General features: G+C 35.6%; 1 protein-coding gene across 2 annotated transcripts in view; it reads right to left on the bottom strand.

Moving 5' to 3' along the window:
* The window catches only part of Invadolysin (leishmanolysin-like peptidase, invadolysin), a 690,653-nt gene that overhangs the window by 97,634 nt on the left and 565,294 nt on the right, over window positions 1-27,725 (bottom strand). For both annotated transcript variants that reach the window (XM_069818006.1, XM_069818007.1), the window contains exon 3: window positions 26,474-26,504. In XM_069818006.1, coding sequence (XP_069674107.1) covers window positions 26,474-26,504 — 31 coding nt within the window. The remainder of the gene's footprint in view (window positions 1-26,473; window positions 26,505-27,725) is intronic.

The following is a 27,725-nucleotide window of genomic DNA, read 5'->3' as shown; positions in this document are numbered from 1 at the left end:
TCAATATTCATACTCTTCTAAAAATAGCTTGATTCTGAAAAAAAAAACAGGAAAACTATCCCTCACAACATTCTTCAAGTGTTAAACAACATGAATTCATATTCAGCTACGTCTAACTAAACAAGTCGAAATTTGATTTTTGTCCACCTAGATTGGGAAAACTGCACACTGTGCGCTAGTGCGTTGTTTCTTTTATCTAAGCTATATAGATTATTTTTACGGTCGTTATTTACAAAAAGATGTAAACAAAATCTGTCACTATCTTATTATGCACTAATGTGATTTACTTTTCCTACTCTTCACCAAATTTAAACACTCTCGTGAATGATATTAAAATCTTTAAAATTCCATTTTATTTTCCTCATACATATTCCTTCCCTTCCGGCACATTTTATCGTCTTCATTTTGCAATAAACATTGTTGAAGTTACGTAGTATATTTAAATTATATGTGGAATATTGTCAGATCGACATCATAATCTATTTTATGGCAATACTGCAGCTTTCGTTGAACTACAGTATGATAGCATAGCTGCGATTAGTGTTGTGCAGACATGACAGGGGATAACAAGGTATTCAAACTTCGTCCTACTCCATAGGCATCCAACAATACGTAGAAGTGAAGCATGTAAACTAAAATAACCGATATTATTACGATGTACCGAAGTACATATATTTCCGTGCAGGAATTCTGCGTTATCATATGATGAAAGATGGGTAAAGCGGAGAAAAATTCTCTTCGGCACTGGGATTCGAACCCGGGTTTTCAGCTCTATGTGGTGACGCTCTATCCACTAAGCTACACTGCATTCCAATTCCGATGCCGGATTGAATCCTCTCGGTTTAAGCTCCACCTCTAGTTTTCCTTTACTGGCCAATCCTCATGCACTATGTCACAGACGTGTGACAGTGGCACAATGTCCAACATACTAATGTGTAGAGGTGCACTCATTACGAGTGACTAAGTGGTCGGGATCCGACGGAATGAGCGCCGTCTTAAATCACTAAGTGATTATATATGCATATCATATTATTACGATGCACCGAAGTATAGTATGTAGCTTAGTGGATGTAGCACGTAGAGCTGAAAACCCGGGTTCGAATCCCGGTGTCTGAGAGAATTTTTCTCCGCTCCAGCGATCATTCATCATAAAATAACCGAATTCGTTAACAACCGGTAAGAGGCCTTACGTTCGGTTCATGTTTGCCGAGTCTTTGTAGAACCGAAGCTTTTCATCTGTTCAATCATTTCCCTTCCTTGTGTTCAGTGCCTTTCTCCTTAGGTCCTCCTCTCCTGAGCCTTTATGCTAACACATATCCTGCGAAGTTACGCATAATAATGAGTACAGGCAATTTTTGTTATTATTATTTATTACAAAAACTGCCCCCATTGAGGGTAGCCCTTACGGACTCAGTATATCCTCAAAAAATTAACATACATATGTAAACATAGTTATTAAATTTAAAAAAATAAACAAAGAAAAGGACATGAAAAATTACAATTGCTATTAATGTGGCACCATGTGATTAATCAGAATTTTACAGTATTTTTTAACACAATTATCAGAATGTCTTCCCTCAAGAGATGTTGGCAGATGACTAAATATTCGCAAAAATATACGCATAAGTAAATCAAGTAATATAATCATTATTTTAAAAACTGCGGAACTAGACTCTAAACGGGGACGCTTAATATTCATCCGTCACTGAATCAACGCTGCGCGGTGTTCGGCAGGGAAGAAATGGGATGAAGAGACATTATATGGCTCCCCGTGAGAGAGTAGAATCCGCTCTTGCTGCCCAGCTCTGGACTACTATCATGCATTGTTCAAACATGAGAGAGGAAACCAAGACATTATCTACAAATTTCGTCTTATTTCATATGGAAAATTAATCGCAAGATATGTGCTCAAATTCTTAAGCGGTTTAAAATACGAAGGGATGGAAGAGGAGAACAGCAAATATACGAGTATTCATAACATGATCGAACAAACATGACAGGTCTTCTCTTGCAGAGCGATCATGTGAATATCAAACTTCGCCGAACTCAACGAAGTGAATCCGACATAGTGTCTGTCATTTACAACGATAATGTGTTGTATGAAAATGAAATAATGTATTTCATCATCATCTGCATTACGGTATGGACCATAAGATCCGTTCCACTCCAATCAAATCAAAACTGGTCCCGCCATCTTTTTGTGGGTCTTCCTGGGTTTCTTCTCCCACGGGGGTCGTGACTGTATATTGTTCTGGTAATTGACGTTTCTGGCATGCGCTGTATATGCTCCCTCCAATTGTTTTGATGTCTTCTTATTATATCTATAATATTGTGCATTTTTAATTCGGATCTAATGTCTTTACTTCTCTTTTTATCAAATAGTGTATTTTATTTATTAAAAGGCTGGATATTATAAGTTATAACGATGTGTAGTGTGAAAATGAAGCAATTACGGAATTATGTATTTATTTTATATTATGATAATCATGTTATTCTACTTTCATCAACAGTATAGTCATAAATCTATTGCTGCCGAGTAACTGATTTATTTGAATATTATGTCAAGAACGTAATTAGAGCTAATTTCTGTTTGTTAGTTCGTACAGTAAAAACTGTCATGTATTATAGTGACATTCCTGTTAATTTTAAGCATAATTTTGTAATAAAAATTATCTGTACTTATAACCAAATATAACTTCACAGGATTTGTTGTAAATTCTTACGCGGCTAAATCATAACGGGAGGGGAGATCAACAAACTTGAAGGAACAAGTTCGAACCAACATGAGATATCTGCTTTCGCAAAGCGATCTTCCGTTCTACAGACTCGGCAAACTTAGAACCGAACATAGCGCCTATAATGCACGACGCTAGTAGTAATAACTAGTCCTGAGTTTGGTAACTTTGAATGCATGTTAGGTGTACGTCGAGCTTCGCTTGATACGGTAGCAAGTTCCGAGTCAACAGTTCTAGCTGCGGTTTCTCTCCACACGCTTCGGTACATCTATTTTTTCGTGTGTATCTCTGCATAAGTCGATGCACAATAGTAATAGTACACATACAGAATACCACTTAGATTTAATAATAATAATAATAATAATAATAATAATAATAATAATAATAATAACAACAACAAAGTATTTATTTATAAAGCCAGCTTATATGTAATAAAATATAATTTTTATTACGGCTAGACAAAACTAGACATTTTCAGGAGCCAGTTCCTTTAATTTCGGGAGCCACCACATTTTGCCCACACATGCAATCAGAAAACCATTCAAGCTAATAATAAAGATACAGTCACTGAAAAAAAAATATATATATATATATATATATATATATATATATATATATATATATATATTGTATGTTCATTATATTAAACAATATTAAATATCTATGCAATTCAAACATACATTTTCAGACACGTTACGCTCTTCACTGAAGCGATGTAGTGACAAAATCTTGAGCTGCGCAACAAATGTAAGAATATTATTCTAAAAAGCACATTCGAATTTCTTCCTACAACCTCTTTTATTCACGTTATATTTTAGAAATTACTTACTTACAAATGTCTTTTAAAGCATCCGGAGGTTCACTGCCGTCCTCACATAAGCCCGCCATCGGTTCCTATCATGAGCAAACTTAATCCAGTTCCTCGCATCATATCCCACCTCTCTCAAATCAATTTTCATATTATCCTCCCATCTGCGTCTCAGCCTCGCCTCCCAACTAACACTCTATAGCCCTATGCACTTCTGGATTCGCCCATAAATGCTACATGCCCTCCCCATTTCAAACGTCTGGATTTATTCCTAATTATATTAGGTAAAGAATACAATGCGTGCAGTTCTGAGTTGTGTAACTTTCTCCATTCTCCTGCAACTTAATCTCTCTTAGCCCCAAATATTTTCCTAAGCACCTTATTCTCAAACACTGTTTTTTAGCCTCTGTTCCCCTCTCAAAGTGAGAGTCCAAGTTTCACAGAACAACCGGTAATATAACTGTTTTATAAATAAACGTAGTTATATTTATTTTAAACAGAAGTCTTAATAAATTGATCTCAATAAATAATTCAGGCAACACATCGAAATTTTTTGTCGCCATGGTTACATGCTGCCCGGGATTTGACTATCTCTGATTTTTACAATAAGTAAAATACATTAAGCTACTTTAGATTTGATTACTTACTTACTTACAAATGGCTTTTAAGGTAAGTACCTGTTACTTACTTACTTACTTAAGGAACCCGAAGGTTCATTGCCGCCCTCACATAAGCCCGCCATCGGTCCCTATCCTGTGCAAGATTAATCCAGTCTCTATCATCATATCCCACCTCCCTCAAATCCATTTTAATATTCTCCTCCCATCTACGTCTCGGCCTCCCCAAAGGTCTTTTTCCCTCCGGTCTCCCGACTAACACTCTATATGCATTTCTGGATTCGCCCATACGTGCTATATGCCCTGCCCATCGCAAACGTCTGGGTTTAATGTTCCTAATTATGTCAGGTGAAGAATACAATGCGTGCAGTTCTGCGTTGTGTAACTTTCTCCATTCTCCTGTAACTTCATCCCTCTTAGCCCCAAATATTTTCCTAAGCGCCTTATTCTCAAACACCATTAACCTATTTTCCCCTCTCAGAGTGAGAGTCCAAGTTTCACAACCATACAGAACAACCGGTAATATAACTGTTTTATAAATTCTAACTTTCAGATTTTTGGACAGCAGACTAGATGATAAAAGCTTCTCAACCGAATAATAACACGCATTTCCCATATTTATTCTGTGTTTAATTTCCTCTCGAGTGTCATTTATATTTGTTACTGTTGCTCCAAGATATTTGAATTTTTCCACCCCTTCGAAGGATAAATCTCCAATTTTTATATTTCCATTTCGTACAATATTCTGGTCACGAGACATAATCATATACTTTGTCTTTTCAGGATTTACTTCCAAACCGATCGCTTTACTTGCTTCAAGTAAAATTTCCGTGTTTTCCCTAATCGTTTGTGGATTTTCTCCTAACATATTCACGTCATCCGCATAGACAAGAAGCTGATGTAACCCGTTCAATTCCAAACCTTGCCTGTTATCCTGAACTTTCCTAATGGGATATTCTAAAGCGAAGTTAAAAAGTAAAGGTGATAGTGCATCTCCCTGCTTTAGCCCGCAGTGAATTGGAAAAGCATCAGATAGAAACTGACCTATACGGACTCTGCTGTATGTTTCACTGAGACACATTTTAATTAATCGAACTAGTTTATTGGGAATACCAAATTCAATAAGAATATCATATAATACTTCCCTCTTAACCGAGTCATATGCCTTTTTGAAATCTATGAATAACTGATGTACCTTACCCTTATACTCCCATTTTTTCTCCATTATCTGTCGAATATAAAAAATCTGATCAATTTAGATTTGAATAAAGGTTGAAATTAACAAATGAAAAAAAAAAACATAAGTATCAGCACAAACCTGAAATGAAACAAATTATGAGTGCATGCTTTACGAGTCACTACACATTACAATCTATGACTGTAAACGTTTTAAGTATTTCAAATAAAAATTTCCCCTTCTTTTTGATAATATATATGTTCTGTCCTAACGCAGTGTTGGCCACAAAATTCTTCTATTAGAGCACTGATCTTCAAGCGCCTAGCTTTGTTTTGTTTTCGCATGTTCACTGAACAGCAGACCTGAACTGTGCATTAGGGTCGGGTGCCGCCGATCTATACTCCGTATATAACTACACAGCTGCGGGTCGTTTGAAGGCTTTAGTAAACGAATGCAGAACTCTAGTTATAACAAAAGCGCGTAACCTACGACCGTGAGTATCGCCGAGGTTCACTCACAAACAAAGGTAATAGTGATGATTATATTGTACAGTCTCAATAGGCCTACTAATCAGTAATGGTATTTATTTAAGATTGGAGTAGTTGAGGAAACTTGTTCAATTCGAACAAAATTTCGGACTCTTGTGATTCGGCTTTGAGCAAGTCTTATCTTTCTTTTTAATATATTTCAACCCTCCCGTTGATTATAATGAATTCTTCCAAGTAGCTTATGCATACGGACTCCCCTTGAGTATAAAAATGGACTCGTTCAATTGTCATTCTATCGGATATGACATAAGCATTTCCTAGACAAAGTCGAATTTTTGTTCTACAAAATTCTTCCTTTTTTCTACTAGTATAGGTAGAATATAGAAGTTACATTATTACAACGTATTTAACATTAAGTATTACAATATACTAAGATATAATAATGAATTAAGAGATGAAATTCAGAGAAGAATTAATTTGGCCAATAGAGCCTACTATGCGCTTTTACCCATGCTTAAAAGCAAAACAGTAACCAGAGAAATCAAACTAAACCTATACAAGACTCTAATTAGGCCAGTGGCAACATACGGCTCAGAATCATGGACATTAAAAAAGGAAACATGTACACAAATAACAATTTTCGAAAGAAAGATACTGATAAGAATTTTCGGAGGTGTACAGACGGGGAATACATGGAGAATGAGATACAAGGAGCTGTACGATATGTTTAAGGAACCAGATATTGAATCCTTCATTAGAATATCTAGATTGAGATGGTTGGGGCATGTTGGACGTATGGAGAACCTTAGGAAGGCTAAGATGGTTACCACAAAAAAATAGAGGAAACAAGGTTGAGAGGAAGACCACGATCACGTTGGGTGGATTGTGTGGAATGTGATTTGGCAAGGTTTGGAATCCGGAATTGGATGAAGCAGGCTGAGGATCGTGAAGAATGGAAGAGGATCATTAATGAGGTCAAGGCTCTCTTGGGCTGTAGTACTAATTAAGAAGAAGATTACAATATACATTTTCGCAAGTTTCACTTTCCGGAATTTCACCACTAGTCCGCTAATAAATTATCATGCGGGGCTATGTAGATCGCCTCTAATGGTGCTACGGCGGGCGGCAAAACAGTATACAGTTACGGCGCATCACAACTAGAAGGGGAGGCTTAGGTAAATGACGCAACGTTTAGTAATCGGCATTGAACAAAAAATAATAATCATCATCAGCAGCAGCATCATGGATTAAGGATTATAAGGTTCGTTCCGGTCTCATTTTTTTAACACTGTTGACCCATCTTGTTTTCGGTCTATCAAGATTTCTTCTACCTATTGGGTTATAGTTCATCATCAGTTTTGGTATGCGGTCTGCTTCCATTCTTTGTATATGTTGTTTCCAATCGTTTCTATATTGTTTTATTCTGTCTATTAATCTAAAAATGCTTAGTTCCCCCCTTATATCTGCACTTCTTTTCCTATCCAGTAAGGTGTAACCTGCAACAGATCTCAGAAATTTCATCTCTGCTGCTTCTACTCTTCTTTCTTCTTTTTTAGGCAGGATCCAAAATTCAGACCCATAAAGCAACATTGGCACTGCCATTATCTTATAAAATTTAATTTTAGTTTCTTTTCTAATAATTTTTAGGGATCTATTAATGACACCGCATACATAGCTGAATTTATTAATTTTTTTTTTTTTTGAATATCTTCATTCTTCACATAGCAAATGTTGCACCCAAGATAATTGAAACAATTTATTTGTTGAATAATTTTTCCTTCCAAGACAATTTTGGCTCTTAATGTATCTGCTCCTCTAAATGCTAAAACTTTTGTTTTGTTAATTGAAATATTTAAGCTAAAACGTTTACTTACATTATTTAATTGGAATAGAGCCCTCTGTGCCCTGTTTTCAGAACTAATTTCTCATTCTAATTCTAATTTATTCACAATTTACATTTCAACACGAGCTTTGCTCTTTCGGGGTATTTTAATGTAACGTTTTTATGTATATATTATTATTATTATTATTATTAAATAAAATCTAAATCTAAAATCTAAATCTAAATCATACATATGAATTGATACCCGAAATGAGCATATGCTCGTGCTCGGGTACAGTCCAGTAGTCTACATAAATTTTACAGAGATCAATAACTGGATATTAAAACTTTGTCGTCCGCAAAGAGCAATGTATCTAAGAATATATATTTTTTATTTTAAAATGTTCATTTAAATCCATCTGCCAATCCATTCTGATTTTGTCAATATAAATATTAAAAAATGACGGTGAAAGTGGACACCCTTGTTTTACAAATAAATAAAATCACAAATAAAGCTTTTTTGTACGTAATCCTTATCTGATTGTTTTGGTCGATATTCATTTATTTCATTTGCATGTTTCAATAACAGATCAAGAATAGTAATATGTGTTACAAGAGCGGTATGTTGAAGTTTTCATGTTCGAGGAAAAGTTTGAAAAAGCGAAACGTAGTTGAGCTTTTTTAATTTCCCAGAATTGAAAGAAAACATACCTCTCGTGTATCGTACATTATTTTGTGCGAAGATCGTTTATTACATACCTGAAAGAGGAATTTCTAATTAGTTGCAATGAAATCTCCATTTTGGTTTCTGTTCAATTACGGCAAATTTGCAAAACAAAAATATCTATCTTCAACATTGTTGCTTTAAAATGTTTTCTGTGTTTACTATACTCCAGCAGGCCGTGATATACGTCTGTCTTTTTTTTCTCCCAGTCTATAAATGCCGCCATGATGAGTCTGGAATCTTGTTGATTTTTTCACGGCTTCCTTAATGTTACTTGCATCACGAATGCAGTAACTTTAGTGGAGTTGTAGAGTTTACTTAATTTTTGCAAATATTTAAAAACAATAATTAACAGTGTAATTTAGATGAAATTGCAGTGGTAAGTTTCCAATTTATAATTATTACTATATTGAACGTCTCTAAAAATAATATGTTAAAAGCCTAAATCAGTAAAATCAATATGTCACTTAAGCAGTAAGAAGAGGGAAATTGTTATATGTGTTAGGTTGGGAATACTGAATGTGGAATTTTAGACTTTCCGCGGATTGGTTTTGTGCGGAAACCAAGCAAATACGCACGATCTCGCACAAAAGTTATTTACGATATAAGTATTAAAACTGGTATTTTATTTTGTGAGTACAGGGCCTCAGGCCGAGTAGGCCTATAGCAAATCTATCAAAAAATAATATAATTTTTAACATGTGTTAACTTTAACTTTTAGACAACCGTTCAGTGTTTATAAATTACGTTAGATACCAGTAATTTAATATACAGAATGATTCACGACTGCAATGTTCGAACATGAGAGAGGCAACCAAGACATCAGAAACTTCGTCTCATTTCGAATGAAAAACTAATCGCAAACTCTGTGCTAAAATTCTTAAGCGGTTAAAACATGAGTAGAGGACAGCGAATATTTTTGCAACAAGGTGGAACACACACGACAGGCCTTCTGCAGAGTAAACATCGACGAATATCGAACTTCGCCGTTCTCGACAAACTTGAACCGAACATAGAGCCTGTAATGCACGACGCTATTCACGACTAATGACCCGCGCTTCTATAGGCCATTTTCAGCATAAAATGTCATATGAACACGGATCCCGTTATCATTAGTTTGAAAGTTATTCATAAAATCTAAACGTCATACTGTGAATCAGCTTTGGAGTTGCTTGCATCATAATACAAACATTGGAACGTAAATTAAACGGAGGGTTGCGCTGTGACGTGAAGTGCGGAGGAGAAGGGGAAGATAGGTCTGATGATTATCAGCTGCTTTTATCAGGCACAGACTTGCTGAGATACGGAACGCTACGTGCGCCGCGCATCATTCACATCCGTGCGGCCAAGTACATTGAAGTGGAAGGAAGTATATTTGAAAATTTGCTTCCAAGAAGATGTATATTAACTTTATGATTAATACAGGGTATTAAATTAATATTTCTGTGTATTTTAAGTGAATCATTTTTAGTTGTGCTCAAAAGAATTGCTACTTTTGTAGGATTCAATCAGCTTAACTCCTCATTTTATGCTCAAAATGGCTTCTAGAACCAATGCATAAATCGCGGATCATTGGTAGTGAATCTTTCTGTATATATTAAATATTTTACTTGAAATCTGTACCTGGCAGCAAATTTATGAACTGCCATTCATAGTATTGAGCTACATGACAGATGTTGCATTTGAATGTTATCTGGCTGTAAATTTATTAAACATTATGATCGGAGTTTCAAAGTGGCGTTCGAAAATGAATAAACAATTTCAAGTGAACCGGAAGGGACAAAAGAAAGTACAGGTAGAGTAACAATGTAATTATTACCAGTGAAATCAAGGAAACAATAATATATACCAATTATCTTTATGGAATGGTGAAAGATAAAGAAGATTTAAAGTACCGGTACAGCGAATGTGTGATACTGGCATGTTCAAGAAAATGAAAGAAATTGGAAGTCTTCGACATTCTAGGAAAATTGTTGTACGATTAAAATGTACCTACAGAGAGAAGAATCCAAAAAAGGATAGCTACCCTTGAAAAAGGGGTACCGAGCGGTAACAGCACCTAAATTAATTGTAAATCAACAATATTCTATTTTTAATTTTATTTATTTTTTTGGGGGGGAGCTATCCTCGATAGGAATAATTTATTTTTCATATATAGAACTGTACAGATGATTAATGGCTATATCTTGAAGTTCCAAAAGATCGATATGGAAACGATGAAAGAAGTTGATACAAAATCTTGAGATAGTGCCCCCTAGGACCAAAGAGCAAGCCAATTACTTCCCAGCGACAAACGGGTATGTGGTATTTCTCTTCCAGATAAGTAAAGCAGGGTTCATAATGTATTTTATTTTCCAAATCTACTTCTTGTGATTGTAATTCAGTTCTCTCAAATCTGATAGTGGGACCGATTATGAAGCCAATCTCTTGATTGTTATCAATAATTGCTATTATATCGGCACGTTTGGCGGAGCCAGTGGATGAAATACAATGTACTTCATAAACGTCAAATTTTCCAAACTTCTTGAGATATTCAGCAATTGGGCTTCTAACCCAGTGATTACGATTGTTCTGCAATAGTTCCCCTTTTCTGCAGAAACCAAGAACATGAGGAAGGGTTTCGTACTCGTTGCAATGACGACAACGGGATTCTTGGCTCCTGCCGGGGACACTACGTACTGCGATGACATTGCAATTCATCTTTTAGCGTTAGGATATTGAGAGGTGGAAAGGCCTTTCTTGGTTGATATCCTGGAATTTGATTTTGACCATTCTGAAAAATGCGAAACACCTTTACCACGGTGGTTAAATTTCTTTTTCCATTCTTCAAACTGTTGATTTCGTAGTTTTTTCCGTAGATTTCGCACATCAGGCTGTTCCTCAGAAGGGAAACCAATGTGTTGTATACTGGCTCTTATTTCTTGTGCGAAATTTCTTGTAGTCGCAAGAAGAGGATCATCAAAGGAATCTAACAGGTTGCATACATTAATATGTTGCAAGAATGCTTACCACGAAGCTTTCATAATGCCCAGACCACGAACTTTTCTGTAACTATAAAGCATACTATCTGGGCTATCATTGGCAATCCAATGATTTCCTTGACAGCACTTCTTATCAATTTATCAATATCAAGGAAAAAACTATGTTTGAGCTTTGATAATGCAGCACATTGTAGAGGATAAATCAGACTACAACAATTAATAAAATATCAGTAAATAATATAAAACGACAGCATTCTTGAAGTGAAAGTCTGCCGATTCCGTAAATTCTGGCGAGTGCGTTGAGAGAGAGTACTTTCCCACAAGGAATTTATTTGAGGAACTGCAACAACTGCAGCATTAATATAACAATTTCTTCAAACATGAGTTAAGATGTTATATAAGTTAGATATCAATAAACACAGCTGTTGAAAAAATTTATTTGATTTGTGTAAATTTATTCTTTCAGCATGTTAACAATGTCAAAAGAAGTGCTTATACAAATTTTGGCCACTCGACCGCAATCACGAGGGCCGTAAAAAAATAAGTTTGCCAGAGGCCGATAACAGAAAGCGAGAACAATTTCATTGGAAAAAATTATTGGAACAGACATAGCAATTGTTGAGCTATTTTGCAACATATTCCCCACCGGAATTGAGACATTTGTCATACCATGAGATCGATAGAGAGGTACAGACGGCTGTCAAACATTTGTTCTGATCCCAGGAGGCTGACTTCTACGACACAGAAATACAAAAATTGATCCCACAGTATGACAAATGGGGGATATGTTGGCAAATGGCGCAACAATTGCTGTATCTGTTTCAATAAATCTTTCCATGCAATTGTGCTTTCTTTCTGTAAACGGCCCCAGGAAAAATCACTTTCTGACGGCCTCGTAATTGCGGTCGAATGGCCAAAATTTGTATAAGCACTTCTTTTGACATTTTTACTACAACTAATTTATCAAAATTTTCTTTACTTAAGCTCATGTGTTTAACTGAAGCACGTCTTTAAACACAGAACATTATCTTTCTACGCTACAAGAAGTGACGAAGAAATCTGGGACAAAGTGAGGTCGAATTATAAGTCTTTTGGACATGACCATGACCATGAACTCATCGAAACCGCGATCTTCCGACTTTGCAGCGTTACGCCTTAACCGCGACGCTATCGCACGCCCCACAGAAGTACTTACGTCTTTAATACAACAATCACAATAAACTACAACATCGTCCATCTTCAGAAATTCTTTTTGACATAAGATATCTTTTTGCAATTCTTCGAAGCAACATTCATAAAATACACTACTATGCAAGTTAACATAATATATGCATTAAAGACAGAAAAAGGACATAATATGTAATGTAAAAGTCTAAATAAGTGCTATTAAATCTAAAATCTTCAAGATATGCATTATGCATGAATTTAGGCCTACTCCAAAAAAGGTCAAAACATGCAAACGTGCACGGAAAAGGTGCGGTTATTTGGAAGCAATAAGTCATAAAATGAATAGCTGCAAAGTTTGAGAAGTGTAACCCAGTTTACATAAAAACTCGCATTTTCATAGAAATCCGGGATCTAATTATGACCATCAGATGAGATTAAGCAATTCCTCCAACAAAACAAAGCCGGATATCAATCTTTGCAACAATAAATGACGCCACAACGTTTGGGCTATTGAAATGTGAATGGAAATAGCGCATTAATAAGTAATTATTTTTTGTCTTAAAGGTAACATTCATATCAATAAGCACTATCTCAATGTTCAGAAAACTGCGCTGCAAGAAAAAAACAATTGTCTTCATATATTTAAACTTTAAAGATATTGTTCATTGAAATGCTTTTGCTTTTCACTTCTGTTGGAGATAGGTTAAAGACTGAGGTAGAGTTTATTGATCTTACTACGAAAAGGGCCATGTAAAAAAATCATGCAACTATCTCAAAAACTGTGTAAAATATGATTTAAACAGTTTTAAATATGCAAATTTGAGAAAATGGTCAATAAAAGTACAGACTGCTGTTTAGTGTTGTGTTTGCATGGTAGAACATTTAATGCATATCTTGGCCTTGGCCAATTATCTTAAAATATATTTCACATTATAAAGCTAAGAACTCATATTATTACATTAATATAAAACAAACTCAAAATCTTTTCTTTACCCTTGAAGGTGTGTGTAACCCAGTAAGATAACATGGAACCACAACGACATTGGAGAAATATTCAGACTCTAAGTGGCATATGAATCCACGTAACGACAACAATTACGCGCCTTTGATGTTATGTGCACCGCGTAAGTTACACTCTTCTACACCCCGGTGTGAAGAAGTTTAACTCTAGTATTTTCGTTTTAATTTTTATTCAATAAACCTACATGTTTCTGCTCAAAGTACCGCCTCCACAATATCCTGAAACAGGATGCGATTTGAAGGGAAGGATGTTGAGGATTTCCTCCTCACTGTCAGAAATATTCCCATCTCTACTCATAGAGTGCTTATCTCGGCCAGAGATCATTTTCCTCCCCCACCGGATTCTCTTATAATCTGTATATTTTATTCACAGAGTAGTTTACAACGGGAATACGTGTATCTATTTTTAAAATCAATATTAAGCGAAAAGCTTCTGAAACTTTTTTATTCAGGTATAACGGTTTTTCAGTAAGCAGCAGTATATCGAGCCAATACTTTTTTTAACAGTTACAACATTCTTAATTCTAGCCGCCACGCTGGTCTAGTGCAGCGACTGCAGTGATTACATGCGACAGACAGCCTATGAAGTAAGGAGACGGAGGAAAGGTGCTTGGCATGGAAACTACAACCAGTGGTGGTTTCTGGACTAACATCTTGATCAATAATTCCGCGGATAAAAATCTCAAGCTTTGCTGTATCAGTAATGTCACTGCTGTCATCAAGATCCAGTGAATAATATACGATTTTTCTTGCTTCTCTTTTTAAACTTCCTCTTGAATATAATCAGGAATTTTCTAAATTCTTTTCTCGATACTTGGTCGAGAAATTCGTAGTTTTTCAGAATTAAAAACTTCTTATGGACAAGTTATTTAAGCTATTTTAATCATTACTCTTTTGAAAAATCCTTTCTATTAAAAGGCTTTAGAACAAGACATAGCCTATTTCAAACCACATTAGGTAGCTGACTTCCTTACATTTATTTATGTCATCTTTCTCTTCCTGGCTATGATTTAAGACATGTCAATTTCTGGCGTTTAACAGTTGGTTGGCACATAATATTGAATCAGTTTTTGTACAATATTATTATTATTTGAAAAACTAATAAATAGTTACCCTCATAAAGATTATGAAGATTAAAACTGAGATAAAACCTAATAATTTTATCCTTCTAGGGAAAAGACCTAAAAATATCAATATTCATGTACGTACAGACGAATTATAGAAACACATACTTAATGGTCAGTAATAATAATAATAATAATAATAATAATAATAATAATAATAATAACACTAGGGAACAACTGTTCTGCGGTAAAGAAGAAAGTTGGTTATTGGTATGAAAACCGATGTCCTGAGTTCGAAAATAATTTCGTTTTTTTATGTATCACGTCTAGTTTTGTTGTAATTTCATTTTTTCGATATGTATCGCAGCGCAGTATTCACTATACGTTAAGCCGAGATGCCCCATCGCTGATGGCACTAAATATCCGCAACTAAATATTTTTGTTGAAATATTTATCTCAGAATGATGTTTCATCGTCCCATGCCCTATCACCCTATCCCCTTTCTCATTTTCCCGGGAAATTGTTTACGGAAAACCATAACAATTATATAGTTCTTAAATCTTGTCAGATGAGCAGTTGGCTTACTTCTGTGAACACGTGTGAATTTTGTTACTGTGGTGTCCCTAGGATCGTAGTGCAAAAGAGTGATTTTAAAAACTGATTATGACGAGTACATCAGGATTGCGTAGGAGACAGTGTGTACAAAGTCTCAGAAGCTTTGCTATATTTGTGGGTGTTGTATGTTCGAAAAGTACGTAAAATAGATTCGTTTATAAAGCAGCTATATTTTGCGTACTTCAAAGAAAAAGTTGTTGACATGGATAAATCATTTGCATCTCATAGTGCTTGTAACAGTTGTGTAGAAGGATTGCGTTACTGGTATGCAGGAAAACGGAAAGCAATGCCATTTGCTATACCAATGGTATGGCGTGAGCAGAGGAATCACTATGACGACTTATTTTTATATGAAGCGTGCATTTCCATAACGTTGTAAGTGCTCTGTTTGACAATATTACGAAAGGTTATGAAGAAAGTGCTGCTCCAAGTAATATACGAGTAGTAGTGCACTTTCAGGTTGTGCACGTTACAACGTTGTATGTACTGTATAAAACTATTTTTGTTCCTACTGTAAACTTTAAAAATTGGCACTTACAACGTTCTGGAAATGCACGCTTCATATGTGTATACTGGTTCTAACAAGGAAAGCAAGAAATCAATTAAGTATGTAAATCTTCCATCAGCTTTGAGGCCTGTTCCTCATGGGCCCGACTTGCCTGTACCTACACCATCAGCAAACTTGGGTGACAGTGAATCTGAAAGCATTTTTCCAAATGCAGATACTGAGATGTCTTCTGATCCAGACGAATTTGACAATCCTATCGGAATCATATGAAATATTAAGGCTGGTTCTTGAAAAAATTAAATATCATGAATATGAGTGGCAAATATGTAGTGACCTGAAGTTTGTTGGTTTACTAGGATGCACAAAATTTCCATGCTTCCTGTGCAAGTGGGACAGCAGGGTCAGGGACAAAAATTGGAATATTGTATACTGGCCTGAAACAAATCAGCTAACGCCAGGAGACAAAAATATTAACAATGTAAGTCTCGTTGCTCGTAAGAAAATTATACTCCCTCCGTTACATGTAAAACTGGGAGTTAGGAAGCAGTTTGTCAAGGCACTAGACAAAAATCTTCCTTCCTTCTAGTACTTACGTTCGTAGGTTACTTCTTTGTGATACGCTAAAATCAGGAAGGGAATATCTGATGGCCCACAAATTCGAAAACTGATGATGGACCACAATTTCACCAGTACAATAGACGAAACAGAAGAAAGAGAATGGAACGTATTCAAAGAATTTGTGAAGAAATTTCTTGGTAACTTTAAGAATCCACGGTACAAAGAAATTGTAGGAAACATTTTGGGCAAGTTCAAAGTTCTCGGTTTTAACATGTGCCTGAAGCTTCACTTTATAATGGCTAATATAGATTACTTTCCTGCGAATTTAGGAGACCTCAGCGAAGAGCAATGTGAAAGGTTCCATAGGATCCAAAAGAGGTAGAGCGACGCTACCAGGGACGTAAATATTATGGCCGATTACTGTTTGAGTATTACACGTGATGACTCTTCTAGAGAATACTCGAGGACTTCACATACACTAAGATTCCATGGAAAGAGAAAAAGGAAAACCGAGGACGTCTAACATACATTCTGAATGTAAGCTTTCTGGTCTTAAAATTTCGTTTAGTAAGATGTTTTCCTTGTATATAGGCCTAATGTTTCTATCATTTAACTATTTCTTTTATTGTTACACAACTTAGAAAAAAATAGATGGACGTGTTAACGAATCAGATACACAAAATAAATATATGATTTCAATGAACACGCTATAACTTATAATTATATTTTGTGGCAAAATAACGTTTTGCTAAATTGCCAAAGAACCTGACGTGATACGGCAAAACAAAATATATTTTTCAATTCAGCACGCCGAAATTAGTAAAAGTGCCATATTTATATTTATACCGCAGAAAAAAAAGTTTCCATTTGTTCCCTACTGTAATTAATAATAATAATAATAATAATAATAATAATAATAATAATAATAATAATAATAATAGGCTACATTATTCAGCGTGACAATTAATGTTTCTATATACTCCTAATTGGACCGTTGAGCAAAGTAACATATTACATTTTGTCCAACAGAACAACAAAAAAATTCTCATTCTTTACGAAACCACCTCTTACTGCTTGTAGATATAAAGAGCGAAATGATACCGCCATTGCTTGCCTTCAGTACGTGAATGAAACACACAGCAATGTACAGGAAACTCCTCGTACCCGTTTGAATGTCTATGATTACACGATGTAATCATCACACCCGCTTTGGTCACCGCTGGGTGACTAGAGAGCTGGGTTTATAGGCCCCAATTCTGTATCATCATCTCATTTCACCGTGGGTATAGCGTATACCAGCCTCTATCGGTAAATTGAATCGAGAATTACAGAAACCCCACAAGTAATATTTTTTTCTTAAATTCAGTTTTTATGTAGTTGTAAGATTCATACACAGGCATTTCAAGTGGTGCAGAAATCCCACACGTCCAGTGCTCAATGTACCGGTACAATATATTTCACAGCGGCAATATGTTACAGTGAATTGTAGGAATACCACAAATCCAGAACATGTGGGATTTTTAAAAAGTAATAATAATAATAATAATAATAATAATAATAATAATAATAATAAGGCGAAAACGTAATACGGCGAACGCCAGTAGGGGAAGTTATCCTCACCCACATGAAATGTGCATTCGACACAACACTAGCCTATCTCGTAGAGTGTGCGGTGAGCTTGTAGGGGAAAAGTGGAAAGGGGTCGTGGGCGGAGCTTAGCGTTCGCCGTATTACGTTTTTCCCAATAATAATAATTCAGTTTCATTTTCTTTGTTTTTATAGAGTTAATGGGATTTTGAAGAATTAAATGTGCTATTCATATAATTTTGCATTTTTTGTGTGTTTGTATACTTTTTTTTTCAATTTCTTAGCTTAAATACACATTTAAAGTTCTTTATCAGAAAAAGAAAATTATTCTCTCTCTTCAAGTAAAATTTATTTAATGAAATAAAATGATTGTTACTAGTTGCGCATTGCAGAAACACCACATGTTCCGGGAATTCAGATTATTTTTTTTAGAAAATACAATAGTACATTATGCAACGAGCCTACGTATAAAGGTAGTGATTAAGAAGCAAGTACGTTTGTTTATGAAACGAGCGCAACCGAGTTTCATAATTTTCATACGAGCGTCTTAATTACCATTATAGGCAAGTTTCATACGACTTTTTATGCTCGACCATATTTCTAACTTGAAATTATTCAAAAGTAGGTCATGTTATGGTTATGTAGGCTAAGTGAGTAGCGAATTGACCTGAATTGTGAGATGTCCGCAGACGCGAAAATATTGATTCTTTCCGAGGCCGAATGTCATTGACCTTGATATAACGTAGAGAATAAGATGAACATTAGATGATTTAGAATCGAAAAACTAGATGACAAATTGAATTTATTTGAATAATATTTACAATTAACGCTAATTATTATAGTAACAGAACATAACCTTCTGCGACAGTATTGGATTTCCAGCCTCCGTGACTTTTCCCTAATTGTCTTTCGATTTCATATCCGAGAATAATCGATACTTGCGGTTTTATAATTATACAAAGGTGATTTGTCATTGGCTGAACACCTGAACTTTAATGAATAGGTGTACTTTAATGAGGTGCATTAAAGGGCTACTACCAGGTGTATAATTACTACGTTTCGGCATGGTCGAGCATAAAAAAATTAACGTTCATGTATGTTAAACACTAGAACTTATTATTATGCTTTAATTGAAAAAAAAAAAAAAACATTCACTTCAAAATATCAAACGTTTTGAAGATAATCAGTTTTTTATGCCTCCTCAAAAATTTACTCAAATTAACATGTGAGGTTTCTGCAATTCACGATTCAATTAATCTACAGTACACAACGGGCTTCAAATGAATTAACGCCATGCAATTTATTAAAATTACACTCAGTGTCATATTATGAATAAACATATAATATTGATAAAATAATAACACTATTATTAGAAAATAACTGCAGTAATGAGATGTAGGGACACCATTAAATTAATTAAAGTTGTAACAATAACAAATTAATAAAGAATATTAAATATTGCAATTGAGAAATTGTTAGGAGGATGGAATTTGAAGCTCCTTCCCGAATATTCAGTATCCATCCCAACATATAGCTTATCTGTTAAGTATAAATTTTATAATCATGAAGACAATAACAATCACAGTTTCTAAATGCTGATTGTAAGAGAGTAATGCATTTTAAACAGCTCCTTTCTGATATCAAGAGCAAACTGTGAGCATATCTTACAAGAATTTGCACAAATCTGTTCCTGAAAAGAAATACCTTAGTAACATTTTAAGATAAACTATAGTGGCAAAACATAATATAGACTAACTAACACTAGGTAAAGTGTAAATTACAATAAAACTAATAAAATACTGCAAAAATAACATCCATGTTGTAATTTCCTTATGAAAAGACGTACCAAACGCACATGAAGAGTTCGCGCGGTGCAATAAGATGACAAATCAGATTCCGTATCACGCATCAAGTGTTTGTTAACCTCGGGATTTTTCTTATCTGGAATTCAGTATACACCGCTTATGAACAATGCTGTCCTCAGAAGAGGAATACGCACTATTCCTTTGTAGGCCTACATAGTCAAATAGTACTAGTTCATTTTTCTTTCCCTTCTGAAGATGTGGGCGATATGTGATTCCGAAAGAATGGACATGTGTGTATGACTCTGGAAAACCTGAATATCTGGCACACTACAATTCGCGTTTTGTGTAACACTCCTATTAAAAAGACATTTAAATGTATACATATTGCGTAATAGTTGACCTCTATTCTGCTCGCAGATAAGTGGGGGCGAGCTTTTGAATTTTTTATGTGCATCATAGAATGGTCAAATAATTTACTCGTCTGTATTTTCTAGGTTGCGACGGGAAATCATTCGATCTTTTCACCCGCATAGAATGCTAAATATACTTACAGTCAATTTCTGATACATTACTTTCAATAATGTGCCATGCGCCTATACTTTTTTATTCCATTGTGTTTGCGTTATGATTAACAAATCAGTGACATAATCATCATGCATACAGATAAAGAAATTGTTACTGATCGACTCCAGGATGAAATAAAAAAATTGGAACAAACAAACGTATAGCCTGCACTTTTTAGCCTCATAACGTCAAACAACAGCTAGCATATCAAAATACACGTTTATTATATGGTTATTAATGTTCAAGACAAATTAGTTCAGTAGTTATTTCAAATTAGGCCTATATGTCAAATTATATATTTTGGATTAGCCGCGAGGTATAGGAGGGAATAAAAGTAGTTCATCCATTTACGTAAAGTAGGAAATATCGCGATTTTGAGTTTGATAATTTTCATTAGGTTTCTCTTTAATCAAAATACAATACTGTATTAATAATAAGAAGTGTTTCTACTTACGAACTGAGTTATCCATTCGGACGTATTCATTATGCAGTGTACATTATACTGTCTACAACACATTAGCATACAATATAGAGAATGAAATTAAATTGAAAAATAATCATAATATGGATATTTAAACACAATTTTGAAAATGGTGGCCGTTCATTTCGATACAGGCTTCAGTTCTTTTTTGCATATTATCGCACTAGACTATTGTACCTAATTCCAATTACCAGTTTTGTCCTTCGTACTAGTAACTCATGTTGAAATAATTCTGTACCTACTCTATAAAAGATTACGTTACGTACTGTAAATTCAATCTTCACTTCTGCCCGATCCGAAAAGATAAAATTGCTCAGACATGCTATCTACTGTCCGTCTAAATGGTTTTGTCGCAGGGTCGTAGAAAGGAGAGAAATCACGTGACAGTTAATTAATTAACGAGGCCCTTTTATTTAAGCTTTTTTTTAAACAGTTGTATAATATTATGCAGACATTCAATTCCTAACAGAAATTAACGTTTTCAGAAAAGAACTAAGTCAGCCCAGCTACTAGCCTTTACAGAGGGGCGAGCAGAAGCGGATGGCGGAAACCGAGATGCGACATAGGCAAACGGACGACAGTACCTGTGCGAGAATATGATTCAATATTTAAAGCTCTTTCGTCACTGGAAAACGCGAACATATTTCTGGAACGTACTATATTCACTATTTCAGTACTGTTTGTGTTTACTACGTCAGTAAGGCGACTTTGACTGTATACGCTTGGTTCTGTGTGGATAACGGTTGGAAGATTACTAATAGAGGAAATGGGAGTGAAGTACATTCAAAAACTCAGGTACAATAAAAATTGAAGTAAAAATAAAATGATGTTCCTGTATAAATTAGAGTGGATCGGGGGAACTTTTTCTTTAATTGAAAATTTAAGATACTGTTCATTTAGTTTTGAATTTCATATTGAAATATCAAAGTCTGGAAGGTATTTTGAAACTATATTTTTGGTACAAAACAGACAACATTAATTACCTTGTTTACAGTGACATAGTTTTTCTTCTTGCCTGCACTATAGGCATCTTTCCCCGATAGTCGGGTAAGATGACAAATGCAATTAACACATTTACTGATATATGTATTTTACCTGAACTTGGTGTGATACACGTATATAACAAAAATGACTTAATCTAAAGCTCATGGACACTTTCTCACTCGTTTATTACTACTTAGAAACACAGCATTGCACATATTTTATTTCTGTGTGCAAGACTCGTGAAATCACTTCTTGCACACAATGAATTCAATTCAGTACATTTTTTGTCATTTTTAGGCGGTGTTTAAGGGTATGGTAAGGAATCCCGTATGCTTGCGATGTTCTAAAACAGTTCATATCCCCTGTTCTAACATGTTTCATAGCAAGTTCAAGACTGTCCTCAATCCACTGACATATCAGAGAACTCTTGCAACAAGTTGCCATCTTACCCGAAAAAAGTGAGCATCTTCCCCGAATATCGGGATAAGATACCTAATGCTGTGACGCAACCTAAGATGGCGGAACAAGGTCGTTGGTTGTTAACAATACAAACTTTAAAACCTTTACTACAATATCCATTACAAAGGTTTGAAAGTTATTACGAATTCAAGGCTGTATTAGAATTTTAACATACCTCTGCAATTATTTTATAGCATAAAAATGAGGTTGTTTTCTTGCATTTTTTCTTTTCACAACCAGAACACGTGGCAAAATGAGTTAGCTTCCACTCTACAGACATTCAACTGTCTCAGTGATCATGAAGACATGCGCGTGGCGTTCTCTCTTGGAAGAATGTGAAACTACAAAGAAATAAGCATCTTCCCCCGATAGTCATCTCCCCCAATTCAATCTAAGTGTTGAGTAAATATGATAAAATCGATCATATGTACTATAGAAATTCCCGCTTTCCGTCTTTCAATAAAAATACAACATGAGAACAGCTGAATTTCGGATGTAGCGACAGTAATTGCGTCACGTAATCTCAGATGGCCTTGTCATACATATTTTTTCCAGTGTCGAACTGTTCACGGCAGAAAAAGTGAAAGATGATTCATGGGAGTCCTTGTAATTGTGTGAAACGTTTATCCTTTCGGTTTGGTGTTATCGTGATATTTAGATTGTTAAGGATCTGGTTCTTATTTATTTGTGAATATAATTGAGAGTAAAATATATAATAGAATTTGTGTGTTATATTACGAATATCAATTATTAATTTTCCTTTACTTTTATTAAATATTTACCATATATCGGTTGTAAACAGAATGAGCAACAACAGATTTACAAAGGCAATTTTAAATTATCGACCGAGAGGAAAAAGATCCATTGGCAGACCTCAAAAGAAATGAACAGAAAAGACCGTAACAGGCCACTCGGCCTAATACTTGTCAGGATGATGATGATGATGATGATGATGATGATTATGATGATGATGACCATATATGTATACTTAAATAGTTTAAATTACATGTCCAAAAACAAGATGAACAGACAAGGTCAGTTAAATTACAGAGATTGTACAATAAAAAAATTCGTCAAGATTATAAAACGGATTTAAAATTAACCAACTAGAGGTGTAAAATTTGAGAGTAGCTCTGCTTAAATTAAAAATTTGTGATGGAAATTTATTTGCAACCTTCAATGATATTTGACAAAAGTTTTTTTTTTTTTTTGGGGGGGGGGGATTTAGTAAGTTTACATATTATATTAAAATTATTTCCTTGTCTTCTGTCATAGGAATGAATATCATTTCTTAATGTTAAAGTTGGAAGATTATCTTTAACATACAAAATTAACTCTAGAATATACAGAGTGGTTCAAAAGTCGCGCGACATAGGACATCTCCGTTATTAGTGTCAGTACAAAAAAATAGTTTCAAATAAATGTTTTAGATATTGATACGTGTAGTAAAAAGGTAAAAAAGGTAAAGGTATCCCCGTAACATGCCATGAAGGCACTTGGGGGGCATGGAGGTAGAGCCCCATGCTTTCCATGACCTCGGCACTAGAATGAGGTGGTGTGGTCGGCACCACGCTCTGACCGTCTTTTACCCCCGGGAAAGAAAAAATTTAAAGAAAATCACAATAGCCATTTTTTAGAAAATTGCAACAAACATGTTCGCGTTTCAAGTAAAGTACCAGGGAAAACGCATCCAAAACTTAGGTGCCACATCTCTGGAGAATACTTACTTACTTACTTACTTACTTACTGGCTTTTAAGGAACCCGGAGGTTCATTGCCGCCCTCACATAAGCCCGCCATTGGTCCCTATCCTGAGTAAGATTAATCCAGTCTCTACCATCATATCCCACCTCCCTCAAATCCATTTTAATATTATCTTCCCACCTACGTCTCGGCCTCCCCAAAGGTATTTTTCCCTCCGGCCTCCCAACTAACTGGAGGATACGAAACTTAAATTAGAAATGTGGTTTGGGTCGCGCGCCGTAATTAATAAATTGTGTTTTTTTGTTTTGACGGGTAAGTTGAGAGTCACAATGGCAAACTGAAACATTTTAGCACTTGAACTTTCACGACCTGTTCCACATGCACACTAATGGAGTAAGTGTTCAAATTGATGGCCATTTTGTTGACGGCACATCCATACACGGTTAAGGTAACTGCTCCGCACATTACCTAACACTGCAGGTGTTATTTGTGCACATTCTCTCCTGATATTTTCCTGCAGTTCATCCAGTGGCCTGTTGCTGTAAACTACAGACTTGAGATGTCCCCAGAGAAAAAAGTCAAGTGGCGTTAAATCTGGCGACTTAGGCAGCCGTTCCACTGGATCCCTGCGACCGATCCAACGCCCAGGGGTAACTTCATTCAGCAATTCGCGCACTGTCAATCTGAAATGCAGGTGTTCCATTCTGCTGAAAGAAAAACCCACGTCTTTTTTCTAGGGACAGATCATCCAAGTAGTGCAGCAGTGTAGGCTCGAGATGCTATCTATACAGTGGAGGAGTGAGCTTGTTGTTTAGAAACATGAGACCGATGACAACATCCCCGTGTATGCCACACCACACATTTAATCTTGGGTCAAAGTGTTTATGAGCCTCTACAGCTATGTGGGGGTTCTCGGTTGCCCAGTACACAGCGTTATGTCGATTCACTGTTTCATTCAAATGGAAACAGGCCTCATCGCTCCAATAAATATCAGCTTCAAGGTTTGGCTGGTGCGTTCGTCGTTCAAGAAACCACTCACAGAACTGCACCCAAATATCTGTGTCATCCCCATGCAGATCCTGCACAAAGTGCATACGATAGGGATGGAAATGATTGACGGATAGTATCCTGGACACGGACGCTTAACTGGTGCCACATTCTTGCGCCACTTCCCTGGTTGACCGTGATGGACTGATTAACAGCTTAGCTAGTACACTAGCTGCGTTTGCATCCCCTGTTGCTGTACGAGGCCGCCATGAACATTTTTTTTTTATCGTGGATACTGCCTGCTGTTTTGAACCGTTCCATTAAATGACCAATGCTTCCGTGATGTGGGGTAGGTTGATCTGGATGCCGTCTGTGATATTCTTCTCCTGGTTCCCGTAGACTCAGGCCTCCCGCATGGATGAAAACCATTTCCACCCTCTCAGAAATTGTGTACATTGTCTGTTGCTACCCGGTTCACTGGTGAAACTAGCACTTACTCACCTGTCTACACAAAAACACAACTTATTAATTACGGCGCGCGACCTAAACCACATTTCTAATTTAAGTTTCGTACGCTCCAGAGATGTGACACCTCAGTTTTGAATGCGTTTTCCCTAACCAAACTGGTACTTTACTTGAAACGCGAACATGTTTGTTGCAATTTTCTAAAAAATGGCTCTTACGATTTTCTTTTAATTTTGCAAAGAACTACACGCACCAATATCTAAAACATTTATTTGAAACTATTTTTTGTACTTACACTAATAACGGAGATGTCCTATGTCGCGAGACTTTTGAATCACTCTGTATAAATTTATTACAGTCGTGATTTTGTATTTCACAAATAATGGTTTACAATGTTCATTAAAAGATGCATGTGATAAAATTCTTATGGCCCTTTTTTGAAGCAATAGGACCCTATTTATAAAAGCACTGTTGCCCCATAGCAATATTCCATAGGTAAGAGTACTTTGAAAGTAAACAAAATAAGCATCAAGAATATAGTTTTCAGGTACAACAGCTTAAATCTCTTAAGGAGAAACAAGGTTCTTGAAACTTTAGTATAAATATGATCAATATGACTTTCCCATGTAAACTCGGAATCAACAATAATTCCTAACATGTTAAACGACTTTATTCATATTTACAATGGTATTACTGTGTTTTATTTGAATTGGCTTGTTGGAGTAATTCTATATCTTTATCAAACGCTAGATCAATACAAGAGTCTGATCCGTTGCTAATCATGTGACGTTAGAAAAGTGTGATATACTAACCTAAAGCACTATATTCCCTATATTTACTATATAATAAAGTGCTCTATTCTAACCCACAACCGTTACTAAGCAAGTGATGTCAGATATTGAAATTTTCGTAACGATTTGACCCTCGATCATAGGTGTTTCATGTTAAAAAAAAAAAGCAGTACGAGACTATGTGCCTCCTATGGGGAATCAAGGGAAGTGACAAACATAATAGTAACTGGTCACGTGACTACAGAACACAAAGCGCCACACCGAAGCGACACAAAATGGTTAATTAAAAACTAATTTAATATAGAGGGAGACGTGGAACAAAAGAGGACTTAATGCCATGCAAGGGATCTCAGAGGTACTTACGTTTATGAGCTCGAACTTCTCTTTGTCAAGCCTGCAACACAAGAACAAACAGTGTTAATTAAACATGCTACATGCGAAGACATATGACTAAGATGTCGTGCAATTAACTCAGACACATTCAATGATGATTCAATCAGAAGGTGAGTTAACCTTTACACAAGTTCAGCGATTTTATAATTACCGTCACGACTACATGTTACAGAAGCAAGTACGTCTTCGGAACTTTAAAAACTTATACTTAGAATAAATATAGATTATTAGTAGTGACAGGCAAAATATTAAATTTAATATTCTAATCCTGCTACCGGCATGGAAACAAGGATTTTCACTATTCATGATGTATGGAACAGTGTTTCTCAACCTTTTTTATAAATGTCCGCCGAGTTAGCTCTGTGGTAGCGCGTGTACCTCCAGACTAGCCTGCTCAGGTTCGACTCTCGGTGGGATCAGATATTTTCGTGTACAATTTCTACCTTGGGACTAACAAGGGAACCGTTCCAGGTCGTATAACTTTAATTTAATGAACATGCATATTTAAGCTAATTTTCGTTCGTTAAGGAACGTGGTGATAGTCGTTCGTTCTGCATTTCCTCGTTTACGAAATGTACTGACTTGAAAATCGTTGCTACTTATGCCGCTTCTTGAACACACTCGAATCCTCATAGCTCCGTGACATCGTATCACAGCGCTCGCATTAATGCATAAAGATGAGTCCAGATCAGCACGAACTTTTTCGAGAACAAAAGTTGACAAAATTGTTCACGAACATTGTTTCACAAACACGTTCACAGATGGCTTCGTCGCCCAAGCCCAAACCAAGACGACGAACTTGATTCAGTTTCTGAATGAGGTCGTGAGTGACTGAAGTCATGTCAAGAAGCGAAGACGAATTGAAAACCTCCCCGGAATAAGGGTGTAACCAACAAATCTATAATACACGTTTCAAGGAAAAGGAATACAATTTCAGGGGTATATTTACTAACAGAACCATTTGACTAATAAAGGATATAAGTTTATTCAGATATCGGATGCTATCATTTATTGTTACAATTTAAAGCTTAAATAGTATGTTATTCAACGAGCCTACAATGGTAGTAATTAAGACGCGAGTATGTTTATGAAACGAACGTAAGTTTTGAGTTCTTTTAGATATAGGCTATTATCTTGTTACTTCACTGATAATGAAAGGATGATCATGAGTGTATTTCAGCATGTTCTCGACTATTGCAACAGATGACACTCACGAACCATG

This window comes from Periplaneta americana, chromosome 2, assembly GCF_040183065.1.
Source record: "Periplaneta americana isolate PAMFEO1 chromosome 2, P.americana_PAMFEO1_priV1, whole genome shotgun sequence".
NCBI classification, from domain to species: Eukaryota; Metazoa; Arthropoda; class Insecta; order Blattodea; family Blattidae; genus Periplaneta; species Periplaneta americana.
Note: the sequence above shows the minus strand (reverse complement) of the source record. Positions and strands in the feature narration are given on the sequence as shown.